This window comes from Nyctibius grandis, chromosome 7 (genome assembly GCF_013368605.1).
Source record: "Nyctibius grandis isolate bNycGra1 chromosome 7, bNycGra1.pri, whole genome shotgun sequence".
NCBI classification, from domain to species: domain Eukaryota; kingdom Metazoa; phylum Chordata; class Aves; order Nyctibiiformes; family Nyctibiidae; genus Nyctibius; species Nyctibius grandis.
The window spans coordinates 2,169,377-2,183,099 of NC_090664.1; the positions used below are offsets into that span (position 1 = coordinate 2,169,377).

General features: G+C 41.5%; 1 protein-coding gene across 1 annotated transcript in view; it reads left to right on the plus strand.

Moving 5' to 3' along the window:
- The first annotated feature begins 372 nt into the window (after window positions 1-372).
- STAC (SH3 and cysteine rich domain) overlaps window positions 373-13,723 on the plus strand; it is a 73,072-nt gene continuing 59,721 nt past the window's right edge. The window contains exon 1 of the mRNA XM_068405265.1: window positions 373-828. Coding sequence (XP_068261366.1) covers window positions 712-828 — 117 coding nt within the window. The 5' untranslated portion in view covers window positions 373-711. The remainder of the gene's footprint in view (window positions 829-13,723) is intronic.

The window sequence follows — 13,723 nt, forward strand, 5'->3', positions numbered from 1 at the left end:
CTTTAGAGACACTGGATAGCTAGGATTTTAAATAATCTTCTCTGGGACAAGGTAAGGGAAGACTCATTTTTCTCCTCTGTTTCTAGAGTCCTTCTTCAGGAAAAGCCTTGTAAGAATATAAAGCTGCCCTTGAAACTGCCTTCTCCAGCCTGTTAAAAGGTAAAATGCTTCTAAATCTCCTGTACACCGCCTGCATCTCCGTGTGCATGTGTGTGTGCATGCGCGCGCTCCTTTCTTTCACTACTATGACAGCACATGCTCCTCCAAAGCTATTCACAGCATTAGAAATACAACTCCTCCCTCCAGTGCCCCGTGTGTGTGTGTGCGTAGCTCGGGCTTTCTGCTTCGGCTCACTCCCCTCTGATCGTGGGGCTGACGGTCACGACTCTGCTCCATACCTCCGGGCTTCACGCGGAGGGGAGGAGGATCGGGGAAAACACAGAAGCAGGCACACAACTGACCTCCAGAGCCATCGATAACTTACCCCCCTCGCAGCAGAATTGCATAGGGGAGGGGAGGAAGGAAAGAGGGGGAGGAGGAGAAGGAAAAAAAGAAAATCCAGAGAATTCTAGTCTTGCAAGTGTAGTGAAACTGAGCGGTGGGAGTTCATTTGCTCTAGAGGAACAGAGAAGAAGGAGGACGTTAAATGAAAAAAAGAGAGAAAGGTCTGTAGCTTTTGTCCTAGTAGTAGCGGTGTGTTTGAGAGGCAAAATGATTCCTCCGAGCGGCACGACTGAAGTCAGCGTGGATAGTGTGGAGAAAGAGAATGAAGTGGAGAGCCCAGAGCAGCCCCCCTCTCCAGCATCAACTACCAGCCAGGAATCAAAGGTACTCAGAGAATGAGATCTTTTTTTTTCCACTCTTTCTTTGTTTTGAAAAGAGATGTGTTGCTTTGATTTTTGTTTAGAGCCTTGTGCCAGTATCGGCGGTAGAGTGCTATGAGCCACCTCCGATTGCAGTGCCTGTTGTGACACTCCTACTTCTGAATTCTCCCTGTCACCTGGGCAGCTCCGGAGTCTGAACAGGGAAAATACCTGCCTTTTGAGATGTTTGGCTTTGGAGATGTTTGCTTGTTTTCTTCTTATTACAGTAAGGACCTGGGGAAGTGGTGGGGCTCAGGGAGGGTATCAGTGCCAATAGATGTTGTTAATTATTTTTACACCAAGCATCAGATCGCTTAAAGGGTTTTGTTCATGGTTAGAAAGATTTTTCTCACAGGTTCAGAGAAGAGAATTTTACCTGGGGGCTTGGGGTGTTTCACCTGCCTCACCTTCCCTGGCAGACCCATCAGTGAACTTTCACTGTTTAACGAGCCAGCAGTTGAAACAGGGTGTAAGCGACAGTTCTGGCACAGTAATCCTTACGTACACCGCCCAGAAAAGGATTTTTCTCACAGACTTTTATTTATTTATTAATTTTTAAATGTGGTTCAATTTACCTTGCTGAAAACCAACTTCCAGCTCAAATGGCATGGCCTCTGAATTTTTAATTGACTTGCAGATGAACAGTTTTTCTGCCTGTCAGTGTGTTACTTGGAAGACAGAGAGGTAAAGGGAGAAAAGTAGTAACCTTATGTAATGAGTGTTCTTTGCAGCTCACCTGGATAATGTGCTTTTACTGATCCTCTATTACTCGCTTACGATTGATATCTTGATAGCACCTGACAGACCTTCCTGTGAACTTCAAGGTGATGCTATGTGCTGTGTAAACACGTAAAAATAGGGACGTCCTTGTCACTAGGAGCTACAGCTGCCTAGAGCCTTATGAGGTACCGTACGAGCAAAACAGCTGCTTGACAGGGAAGGTTTGTGCTGGCCTGAGTTTAAAGGCAGGGGCTGCCTGGCTCTAACGTAGGGAGACTGCTACGTTATTCCACAGTTATAGCTAGGTTTCTGGAGAGTGAGTCGAAATTATCTGTCTGTGTGGGTAGAGTTCTGACGTGGGCTTTGGGATTTTTTTTTTTTTTTTTATTAGATGCTATACTCCAAGGAGGAGAGCTAAGGTATTCCCTATGTAAAACAGTCTCCTTAAAAGCAAAGAGCTCTCCCAGCAGCAATAGCATACACTATTCACTATACACGTTCAGCACTACTGGGACACTGCTGCAGTCTTCCTGGTTAATGGGAAATGAAAATTAAAGAGGTTATCGGTTTGACTCCAGGCTCTAAAAGGATCTGGTTGATCAGTACCCAGATTCCACCCTGAGACCACTTCTCTGGAATTGCTGAATTGTTATTTGGCCAGTGGGAAGCTCAGCCCCGCAGCGAGGTCCCAAAAGTAACCAGAGCCTCCACTGTACTCCCAGCACCAGCTCCTCATGTATGCTGGGCTGTGCACAGGGCCTGGGGGGCTGTGTGCTCCTTGTGCTCCCAGCTATGGTCCTCACTCAGGGCCGGGCAAGTGGTTAGGGAGCTTGAGGTGCTGCTCCCATGGTCAGGTACTTCCTTACCATGGTGCTTGATGGACTTTTCCACTGGGTCACGGAGCACTGTGCCCAAGATGAACTGACCAGCATGAATCCTAAACTGAGAGAAGGTGAAGTGCTGCATGTAGGGTTCCTTCTTGCTGTTTGTGCGTCCATGCCCTCGTGAGGATGACAACCAGAATTAGGCACATCTAGCCAGAGAACAGATAGGCTACAAACTGGTTTATAATCAAATATTATTGTCATCAATTTTTCCAGTCTTGGGAGCATTTGAAGCGATACACCTGAACAGGCAAAAGCTACGAGTGTGCAGTTGATGCCGTTACTTGTATACAGATATTTTTAGTAAACATATAATCTGAGTGTTTACATTTTAGAGCTGCAAATGTGATCAGGAAGCAAGCTGTATTGTCATTTCAGTAGGTGGAGTAAAAAGAGCCTTCTGATCACTGGGGTAATGAGATAAGCTTTCTTTTTTTGGTCCTAGTAAACAGCAGGGTGGAAACCTTCTCAGTGATTTCATAAAGGTGCTTTTTGTGCTTAGGTTTTTTTCTGAGAGAATGGATGTACTTCAAAAGCTAAAGACTTTGACAAAGGCATAAGTCAGTGCGTGCCAAGGGCCTGTATGCAAGCTTGTGTCCCCTGCTGAGGGAGCTATCCTGTCATTCACAGAGGGCTAAGCTTGCTTCAGGTACTCCCTGTTGCAGAGGTTAACAAGTTCATGTCTGCTGCAGTTACCACAGAACAGTTTGTGCAGTATCTAATTACCGCACAATGACTTGTTTCTGTGGCAAAACACTATTACGACTCCAAATATAGGAACAGAAACAACATGGATAATAACAACCTTCAAAATGCATTTGAAAACATTTCTAGCGGAAAAACAATTTTGAAAAACTCATGTAGAACTAATGTGGCAAGCTTGCTTCCAGTCCTGTGTGTAGGCAACTGTGGCACATAGTCCCTTGTAATACCAAAGTCCAGAAAAAGAGTTTTATCTAGCACACTCCAGGCCGTACTCAGAAGATGCCACGGAGGAGATACTGCAATCCCTGACTAGCATTTGAGAGGCAGAACTTCAGGCTGCTACTAAGTAGCCGAAATTTGGAAGAATGACTCTGGTGTTAGTCACTCGCTCCGTCACAGGAAAGCAGCTCGCTCTTTAATAGCTGCTAAAGCCTCCCACCACCTTTGCCTATGGATTAGAAGCGTATTTACAGGTGAGCACACCCAGATGCTGAAAGACTAGATTCTCATCCATGTCCTCCTCATCATGAGCACCTTAACACCTGGACTTCAGTACAACTGCTCAGAATGAGGAGATTCAAATACTTTGAATTTACCACATTTGGGCCCTAAGAACAACCTCATTCACATGTTCTAAGTGTGTTTGCCTTATGGCGTAGTATATATATTGCTATATAACGTGACTGTGTCTTTGGGATTGTGTGTCCTCAAGTACTTTACACATGGTACCTCCAGTGTACTGTCTTATTAATATAACTTCAAATAGATGTCCGAAGGGTAGTAAACACACAGCCATCCTGTAGCACCATATATACTGCTACTGTGCTAAAAACCCTAGAGCTTGAATGGTGAAGAATGTTGCAAAGCTAATAATTGATTGATTATTAATTTATTGGCTCTTGAAAACGTATAATTCACACCTAAGTATAACTTGAGTGGATACTTAAAGTTTACTAGGAGAATAATTTTATGAGGGTACCATACAAATACATGTAATTGCTAATTTTAGTACATTCGTATGTTTGTAGTTATGGCTCCCACCTGTTTGGGTCCTTCACATCTAGCTTCCAAGTTTGCCAAAGACTTTTGTAGATTTACAACTCGGTGGGGGTGAAAGTCATTAGCTAATGAATCCTAAGGGAAAATTGCCTCCTGGTGGTAGCAATTAAAGACACACTGCACACTTGTACAATCTACTAACTTAGCAATATAAACAGAAATCTGGTGGCAGCAATCGCAGGTCATATTTCTGATGTCTCTTATGTAAAGGTACCTCGGAATTCAATAAAGAAAACTAAAATTTGAAGAAATATGTTTGTAAGGAAAAGATTCCTACACCTGGCAATATTTCTTTATGTTTTGGCATAGTTGGCACATAACTCTGTGAAGATCAATTTTTTTTTTTCGCTGCTTTGCCCATTTCCATCTATTTTTTATCAAGTCCAGCTATAATTGTGATATACTGCAATCACACATCTTTGGTGTGATAGCTTCAAAATTTTCCTTTGAACCACAAATTCACGGGCCTAACAAATTGCTTACACCCAGGTCGGTGAGGTAAGTTGAATAGCTGAAAAATGAAGAAAAAAAAAAAAAAAAAGAGAAACTAGATCTCCAAATAAATATGGCATCTGGACTATGTATTTCACAAAACAAAGGAGTCTGTTCCAGTCCGACATTTCTACACACTGACTGTCCAGCGGCCAGTATTCAGGGAAATCACAGAATCACACAGAATCAACCAGGTTGGAAGAGACCTCAGGGATCATCGAGTCCAACCATTGCCCTGACACCACCCTGTCAACTAGACCCTGGCACTAAGTGCCATGTCCAGTCTTTTCTTAAACACCTCCAGAGATGGTGGCTCCACCACCTCCCTGGGCAGCCCCTTCCAATGTCTAATGACCCTTTCTGAGAAGAAATGCTTCCTGATGTCCAACCTGAACCTCCCCTGGCGAAGCTTGAGGCTGTGTCCTCTTGTCCTATCGCTAGTTGCCCGGGAGAAGAGGCCGACTCCCACTCCACTACAACCTCCCTTCAGGTAGTTGTAGACTGCACTAAGGTCACCCCTGAGCCTCCTCTTCTCCAGGCTAAACAATGCAGGCAATTATCTTCAAATTCAGGTATGGTAATTCAGGAGATGCAGCACAATTGTTCAAACACTAGCTAACCTGATATGTGGTACATAAAATGGAAGTAGCTGAAAAGTAGCAAGCCAAGAAGAGGATTAAGCATTGAAGTACAAGTTGTAGACTTTATTTATGTATATCCCCACATCAGTCAAGAAGATTGAACTTACTTTCCCCTGTCCTTCTGGTCCAATAGAGCAATATTACTTACGTGAGATTTCAAAACCAGGTGTTAATATTAGATACTGAACTAATGTAAACAGTTTGAAACTCTTTGGATTTTAATAGGATTGCATGGGATTTAAATCATGTGGGATTTGTGCTACGCTGTTAAGCAGAGATCTTCTCCACTTAAAGAGTTAATACTTTATGAGGCTCCATAGACGGTTACTCACCAATTAATATTTTAAAAGGGCAGGGATTATGGTGTGCAGTTAGTGTTTCACCCTGCACACCAGTGATAAATATCCAGTATGTAAACTACTGCTGTAGTCTTCAAAGGAATACCAAACAGCTTAAAAAAATCCTGTGAAAGCGGCAGAAAAAAGCGGTTCTCCTTCATAATCTTACCTCCATGCCTCTGTGTAAAATGGTGAGTACATACTGTGAAGGTGAGACTAAGGGAAAGAAATATTCTTTCCCTTAAAGAGCTTAAGTATTTTTATATGTTTTGATGAAGTGTTAGAACAAATTATGTACAGGAAGATTTCATTAAGAGCAGGAAAGTAATAATCTACCCTATCAATAATTTCTTGAGCAGACTTGTTCTTGTATTTACATTTATTTTGACTTTTCTCTCTTTCTTACACTTTTTCTGATTAAAACACTCTGGTATTGTTTTCACTTTGATATATATGTCAGATCAGTTCCTAGGCACATTGAGATATCTAAGGCAAAGCAGAAATGTGATCAGTTCATTCTCTTCTATCCAAAAGATCATTCTTTCTCTTCTATTCTCTTCTTTGACGTTGCCAAAATGAAGAAAATATCTATTACCTTTCAACAACTAAAGATGAATTGAATAAAATCTGGTGTGGTAAAAAAATGGATTTACTAAAAAGTACAAATTTTCACTGAAACAAAACAAGTTGTTTTCAAAGCTGGAAGAGAGTCCAGTCCTACCTTCTCAGTCTCTTATGCTGTATTCTTTTTCATAAAGTAATCCTGTTGAATTCAGGTTTTACCACTACTTCTAAAAGGCTCTCCCAACACCTGGATGCTCTAATGGCTAAGGGATGCCCTCTTCCCCTCTCCCCCTTCTAATTCCAGTCTAAGTTTATTTCTGGCCAGCTTGTGTGGCATTGTAATTTTGATAATGTTGCTTAACTTAAACATCTGTCTTCTGTTCTTGGTGCAGATTTCCATCACGTAAGAATAGACTTCTGTATCTCTTCCCACCCTTTTATTTTCTGTAGTAACCAAGCCAGGCTGATATAAGATAAGCTCTTCATTCTTCATCTCATTCTAGTAGCAGATCCATGCACCTGTTTCAGTTTTGAATAATCTTTCTTGAAAAAGGGTGACTGAATTTGTGCATGGTATTCTACGTGAGATCTTGTACAGTAATGCTTCACTAACTTTCCCAGAAACCGTGCTTCTGATGTTCGTGGCTCCTAGTCACCCCTTGATCAACCAGAGGTCGCCATTCTGTTTCCTCTGTAATTTGCAGTGGATCCAGGATACATTTGTCTGTCCTCATCTGGAGTTGTTTGGATCAGGTCTCGGGTGCACAAGCTTGTGTTTCCACAGCTGAACTTCATCACATTTCCATGACTTCATCCCTCCAGCCCCAGACCTCCTCAGTTTTGACAATGCCTCCAACCTCATGTTAGAGGGAAATGGCCTTATGACATGCCTAACCTTTGCATCAAATTCAGTGATAAAAATACAGAGAGCAATATTGACTCTAAGCCTAGGCCAGTGTTGTTCTTTGAAGAACTCCACTAATGACCTTCCTTCAACCTAGTACTTCTTTCAACAGTAACCATCTCCCATTGAACTTTCCTTAAAGTTTCTTCACTACTTCCCTTCTTTTCAATCTTGACTAATAGATTCCCTTTTGGTAGCATACTCAATAATTTTAATGAAATCCAAATAGACAGAATCTACATTTGACCTAAAACATTTTCTTTCTCTAGAAAATATTTCATTTTATCCAAGACAACTGGTCTAGGAGGGTCTACCTTTTTTTTATTTTTCTGTTTTTGTCAAGCACTACTGAGGCTGGATCTACAAATCTGCATTTACTGTGGTCACTTTTCTTACTTCTTGAAACAGACTTCTGTATTACTTTGTATAGTTTCTGGCTTGATAAAGCTTGTTAAGAAAACTTGTTCCTAGACTTCCAAGGTAAAATTTTGTAACGGAGATTAACTGGTTTCTTTTCTCCCTTTCATCTCAGCAGACATGTTGAACTGCTTTTTTAATGTCGTACCATCCATTTCTGCAACCTCTTTCCTATTATTCCTATTTGCCCCAGGGTCATTGTTCTGGGAAGAAAGTAAGATGAAGTGTTAGTTGAAATTCTGAGCCAGACTTTTATCCCATCCTTACTGTACCACAGCTTGTTTCTTCTTTTTCTTTGCCTAGCCTGAATCAATCCATTGACATTTCTTTCAATGCCTTTTGCAAGGACTCACTCAGATTTTCTTGACAATTAACATACTTAGACCTAAGGAACTCTGCTTGGAATCTTCAGGTTTTTTCTCTTTTTCTTTCTCTTGTTCCCCTCCCCACTATTCTTTGTGGACTCTTTGCTTTTCTAGATTTTCTTTTTGAGGTAACTGTTTTCATGCAGTCTGCCAGGAGCACACCTTCACAGAATCTTTTTATTTCTTTTTGTCTCATATTCCAGGTAGTATTAATATTTGCTCTGAACATATTCTATGCCTCTTACACATCCAAGCACATCCAAGTATCTGACCGTTTCTGATCAGTTGTCTTTATCGATGACGCGTGTCTCTAACCTGATACCTCAAGGCTAGCAAAGGCCAAGGCTGTTCCACAACCCATGGTCATCTGGGTTCATCAGCACTCAGTACTTGCTGAGAGCCAGCACTTGTTAGCAGATGCAGTGACCTGCTTACACAGATGTGCTGCTTTCCACACCGCTGCTAAGACCTTCATACTTTCAGACAGACACTAGCTTGGGTCCTTCTCCGTCGCACTCCAAAGTGTGATATGGTCTAAAATATATCCCTAGGGAGCTGAGAGCACTGAAGGCTTGGATTTTCTTCAAGGCAATGTAGCACATCAAAGGCTATCCTCCTGAAATCCAAAACGTGGCTTAGAGGTTCATTTTTCCCTTACACTTTATTTAAGTGGAAGTAAATCATAATCACCTAACAGAAAACTCTAATTCCTTGTGCAACAAGCATTTCTCCCGTTACCTACCTGAGCCATTGTTGTATAGTCTTCCTAGGTAGGAGATTAAATATTTAATAAATTTGTGCTCATGTTTTTCAGGCAGAGGACTAATCTTTCAGATGTGAGCACATGAGCTGAATATTCTTAACGCAGTATTCAATCCCGCACAGCATCCACTTGCGCAGGCAAATGGTCATTCAACGTTAAATGAGCACTGCCTTTGCCAGGCAAGTGAATGCCTATAGTCTAGCTGAAGTATAAGCAAACTTTACATGTTCGTTAGCAAAGAGGACCAGCTGCGAAAATAAGAAATCTAGGTGTGAATGACTGAAATGGCTCGACCTTGTTTTCCTGTGACATATGCCTCTGTTCGAGGAAACTCCCTTGGTTCAGTAGACCCACTGAATACGATATATGCTCCTTGTCAGGGAATTCAACTCAGGAACCCTGCAAAACATATTTACAATGGATGTCTGAAAAGTAGACTTCTTGTGTCTTTGACAATAGCAGTTAAATATGACGGGTGGCTTGCATATCTTCTGATTTATTAAAAAAAATGAGTCTCATGTCTGTAGTCTCGTATAAATCTGCTAGACGCTCATAGAAGTTTTCCCCTTGACAGGTCAGCATTTTTTAGCTGACCTGTTTTTAACTGATCAGAGCGGTTTGCTAAGCACTGTCAGATGGAAGTTTAGGGGCTGCAGTGGTGAAACTTAAAAATACCATAGCATGAATAATTGTGTGAGAGAGGTGTTTCCCAGATGCAGGAGTCTGCAAGTTCAATATGGAATTGCAGACAAGTAACAGTGACAACTTGAATGCTTTGCTTTTTTGTAGACATAATATGCTCCATTTGTGAGTGCCATTTAAAAGCTTTGTTAAAATGCTACACATGCACCGCTTTATTAATGAAGATCATTTTAGCAATCTAGTGTTCTGAAGAGAAAAGCAAAATACAGCTGACCTGTAGTAACTGATGATTAGGTTTAATTCAGAAAGGAACAAAATACTATAAACTGCTATTCACAAAGCTATTAAAATCAGCACTTAGAATATTTTTTTTTTCTTAGCTTATTCAATAGTGTAAGACAAAGAAATGTACGCTATGGAGGCATAGCTCAGGTGAGAGAGCAAAGCCAACCTGATAGGTTGTTATAGCAATTACTATTGAATATGATCTTAGAGACAGACTTGCACCTCCGTTACCCCAGTATTTAACTTCATTCAGCTTTCACAAAAATTGTTCAAGCATAGTGAAGGGAGGCATCAGCTTTTGTCGGCCAAGAGTCAGATTTCTAGCGTTATGCATACAAGTCACCTCCTCAAACATCACCTGGATAGGTGTACTATTCATTATTGATTTGCCAGCATTTTCCCTGCCAGCTTAAATGCTGTGGTAGCGATTCTCAAACCCGAAATGTCTTGGCATTGAACTGAGAGGCTGAAAACCTTGACCCGGCCTCACTTGCCTTTGTGCATACACAGGGTGTCTAACGGCCTTGGACTGGGCATCTCTGTCCTCACAAGTAAACAAATACACTAGTCAAAATTCAACATAGTGAACTTGACAGTGTGCCACTGACTTCTGTGTGGTTAAATTGGGGATTCAGTTGTTAAGACATTTTTAAAATGCACCTACTGTTAAGTTATCAATCAGTATCAATCAACTCAAGGCCCCAGCATGTACAATTTTTGTTGTACATCTTAGGGTAATTATTTATATTATTTATAAGTGCGTGTAGCTCATTTCTCACTTAAGTTCACACATCCTCTTTTAATTCAAATTATCTAATTAAGGAATTATTTACAAATATACATAAGGTGACTTATAATGACTCTAAGTGACTTATAATTGCCAGACATTTCTGGCAAAGAACATTCCAGTGAAATGTGTGCTTCTCAAGTGTTTGTTTGGGGTTTTTTTCCTTTTTTTTTTTTTTTTTAAATGTCAAAACTTCAATTTTTGAAGAAATGTTCAGTTTTCTTGATTGTGTAAACTTTTGTCAGGAAGCTTTGCCTGGTACCATGTGAATTTTCCAGTTAAAAGAGGAGAAAAATGCATCCAGCTTAAATCATAGAGCCTCACCTGTAATTAGAGACCAGCTTTAGGCAGTTAAGTTAGTAGTTCAATCTCCCTGTGTTATGGGAGACTCCCTATGTTATGGAACGCAGAGCAAAATTGTTTTATCAAAGGTGATTTAGAGGAAAAGCCTGCCTTATGTGCTCTGAATTAACGTCTCTGAGGGGAAATCTTTTTCCATGGACCATAGTAGGCAGCTACAGCTGAGTTAAAAGCTTGAATTTAAGTAGGGTGAACACCACTGTGAACCTGCCAGAGCGAGGTCTTGAACCTTGCCTACAGAAACTGGTCAGTTGTCTGTTCCCCTGGCAGCTTAGTCTGTCTGACTTTCCCCTCTTCTGCCCACAGCTTTCTCAAAGACATTTTGAAAGGCTGCAGTTGTTTTTTATGTCAACGTGGAACAAAATCATTCAAACTTTGAAAATTTTTGTGGAGTGGAACTGCTGTTTTGCAGCCAGCCCTATAATGGAAAGTTAGGCACCTATGAAAAAAAAGAGAGAGAAATGTGAGCCTATCCAGGCTTCAAAATGTGAAGTGCTGCTATTAAACTGTAGCCACGAGATGAATCACGTACCGGTTTCGTGAAGTATGGGCACACAGGAGTCTTTGGCAGGTTCACAGCAGTTAGATCTATCTCCTGTAGTTAGTTGTAATGACAAATGGACTCCATCCTCCTGGCTGTTAAACATCCAGGCGAACAGTTAAGTTTTTGCTAGCTCACCCTCTCTGCCATTCAATGTTTCTCTCTTTCTTTCCTCTCTGTTCCTATTCTCACAAAAATGCTTTAATCCAGGACCAGGCCCTCTGATACGATGAGCCAATGCAAGGTCTGTCTTCACAGGAAATACTTCCAGGTTTCCAAGCTCAGCCAAGTTTAAAGTTTCCTGTTAAGAAAATGGATGGTAGTTCTTTGGGATGGGGGGCGGGACGGGACAGGACCTTTTATAAACACTGTGTGGATGTTGGCGCTCATACCATAGTACGCTTGGAAAAAAGCAAACCCTGCAGTTTGCACTTTCCCTTTCACCTATACCCAAGCCATGCTTGCTTTTTTTCACAAAGAAATGCCTTAAGTTGCATTTCAGTTTCACAGAGTCACAGAATCAACCAGGTTGGAAGAGACCTCAGGGATCATCGAGTCCAACCATTGCCCTGACACCACCCTGTCAACTAGACCATGGCACTAAGTGCAATGTCCAGTCTTTTCTTAAACCCCTCCAGAGATGGTGACTCCACCACCTCCCTGGGCAGCCCCTTCCAATGTCTAATGACCCTTTCTGAGAAGAAATGCTTCCTGATGTCCAACCTGAACCTCCCCTGGCGAAGCTTGAGGCTGTGTCCTCTTGTCCTATCGCTAGTTGCCCGGGAGAAGAGGCCGACTCCCACTCCACTACAACCTCCCTTCAGGTAGTTGTAGACTGCACTAAGGTCACCTCTGAGCCTCCTCTTCTCCAGGCTAAACAACCCCAGCTCCCTCAGCCATTCCTCGTAGGTCAGACCCTCCAGACCCTTCACCAGCTTGGTCACCCTCCTCTGGACTCTTTCCTTACATTGTCTGGTATTACATGGTCTGTTCCTTGCATGTGGATGCCTGTTTATCTCTTGATGTAACCTCATGTTTTCTTTATATGTATATGCAGGAACCTTTACATAAATTTAAAACCTTGGCAATGAAGTAATAGAAAACATTCCTTATGCAGAAGAAATTAAGCCTTCTCCTTTGTCTCCCCTGTCTTAGTCTCCCCCTTTCTGGGTAGGTAGCTGAAGACCAATGCAACTCAGGAGATCCCTTTTCAACTGTACTACCAGTGGAGGGCTTTTGGGCTCCTGCCTCCCCAGCAGCTTAGGCTCCCACAGACTTCCCTGGGCTGCAATTTTGCTCTTCGACAGCACTGGCTTTTTTAGCAGTTCCTGCCCGGTATCCAAGAAAAATGCTATGGACAAATGATTCCTTAGAGATTATCAAAGTTAAAATGAATGCCAACAGTTGTAATAAACCTACTTGACTCCTGCTAGAATGTAGATAAATTAAAAGCATTTCGCAAAGGTTCAAAAAATTACATACAAGCCTTAAAATAAAAATCTTAACAGAGTGATTTGCCTCTGAGGAGAGCTCAGCTATGACTGGATGCTGGCCATAAGAAGTAGCCACTTAGTCTGGTCAAAAAAAGTCAGACCTTTTTTAAACAAGGTGAGAAAACTAACGTGTGTTTTTCTGGCACTGTAGGGAACACACTGCAATAAATACAATATTATTGAAGTAGCAATAGAAGTAACGTCATTTGGTCTTTACTACCAGCTGCTGAGTTCCAGAAAAAAAAAAAAAATCTGCTTTCCATGAGTTATCATCCATCCAGCACAGTCATACTTGTAGCCACTACTGCATATAAAAAAGAAAAAAACAACCATCTGACAGGAGAAAATGGATATAAATCTCCAAAGTTATAACTGAGCTTGCTCTTCAGTTCAGCGGTGGTCAGTAGCTCTGATTTCTGCTGTAATATGTCACACTCCTTGTAAGTCAGTGCTACTCTACTGATACCAAGAATTGTACCTACTCTGACAGTAGAATAGGCTAGGAAAAGTGAGGCACTTCATGGAAATTCCCCCTCTCACACATGATTGATATTCATATTCTTTAAAACTCTCTCTGTCCTAACTTGACTTTCCTTTCCTCTTCCTTCTTCTATTCCTCTATTCTTCTATTGCTCTGCCTGACTGAATTCTTCCTGCAGTCCTGTGCAATATGCTCTTCCTGTTGAAGTCATTGAAGTCACCAAGGTCACCATGGCAGGGGGGTTGGAACTAGATGATCTTTAAGGTCCCTTCCAACCCAAACCATTCTATGATTCCAGTTGGCATTATTTTTGTCAGACAAGGCTTCACAGTTTTACTGGTTCAAGGTCCCTCACTTTCCTATGAAATAAGTAACTCCTATTAAATCTGTTGGTATCTTGTGTCAATACCAACAGCTCT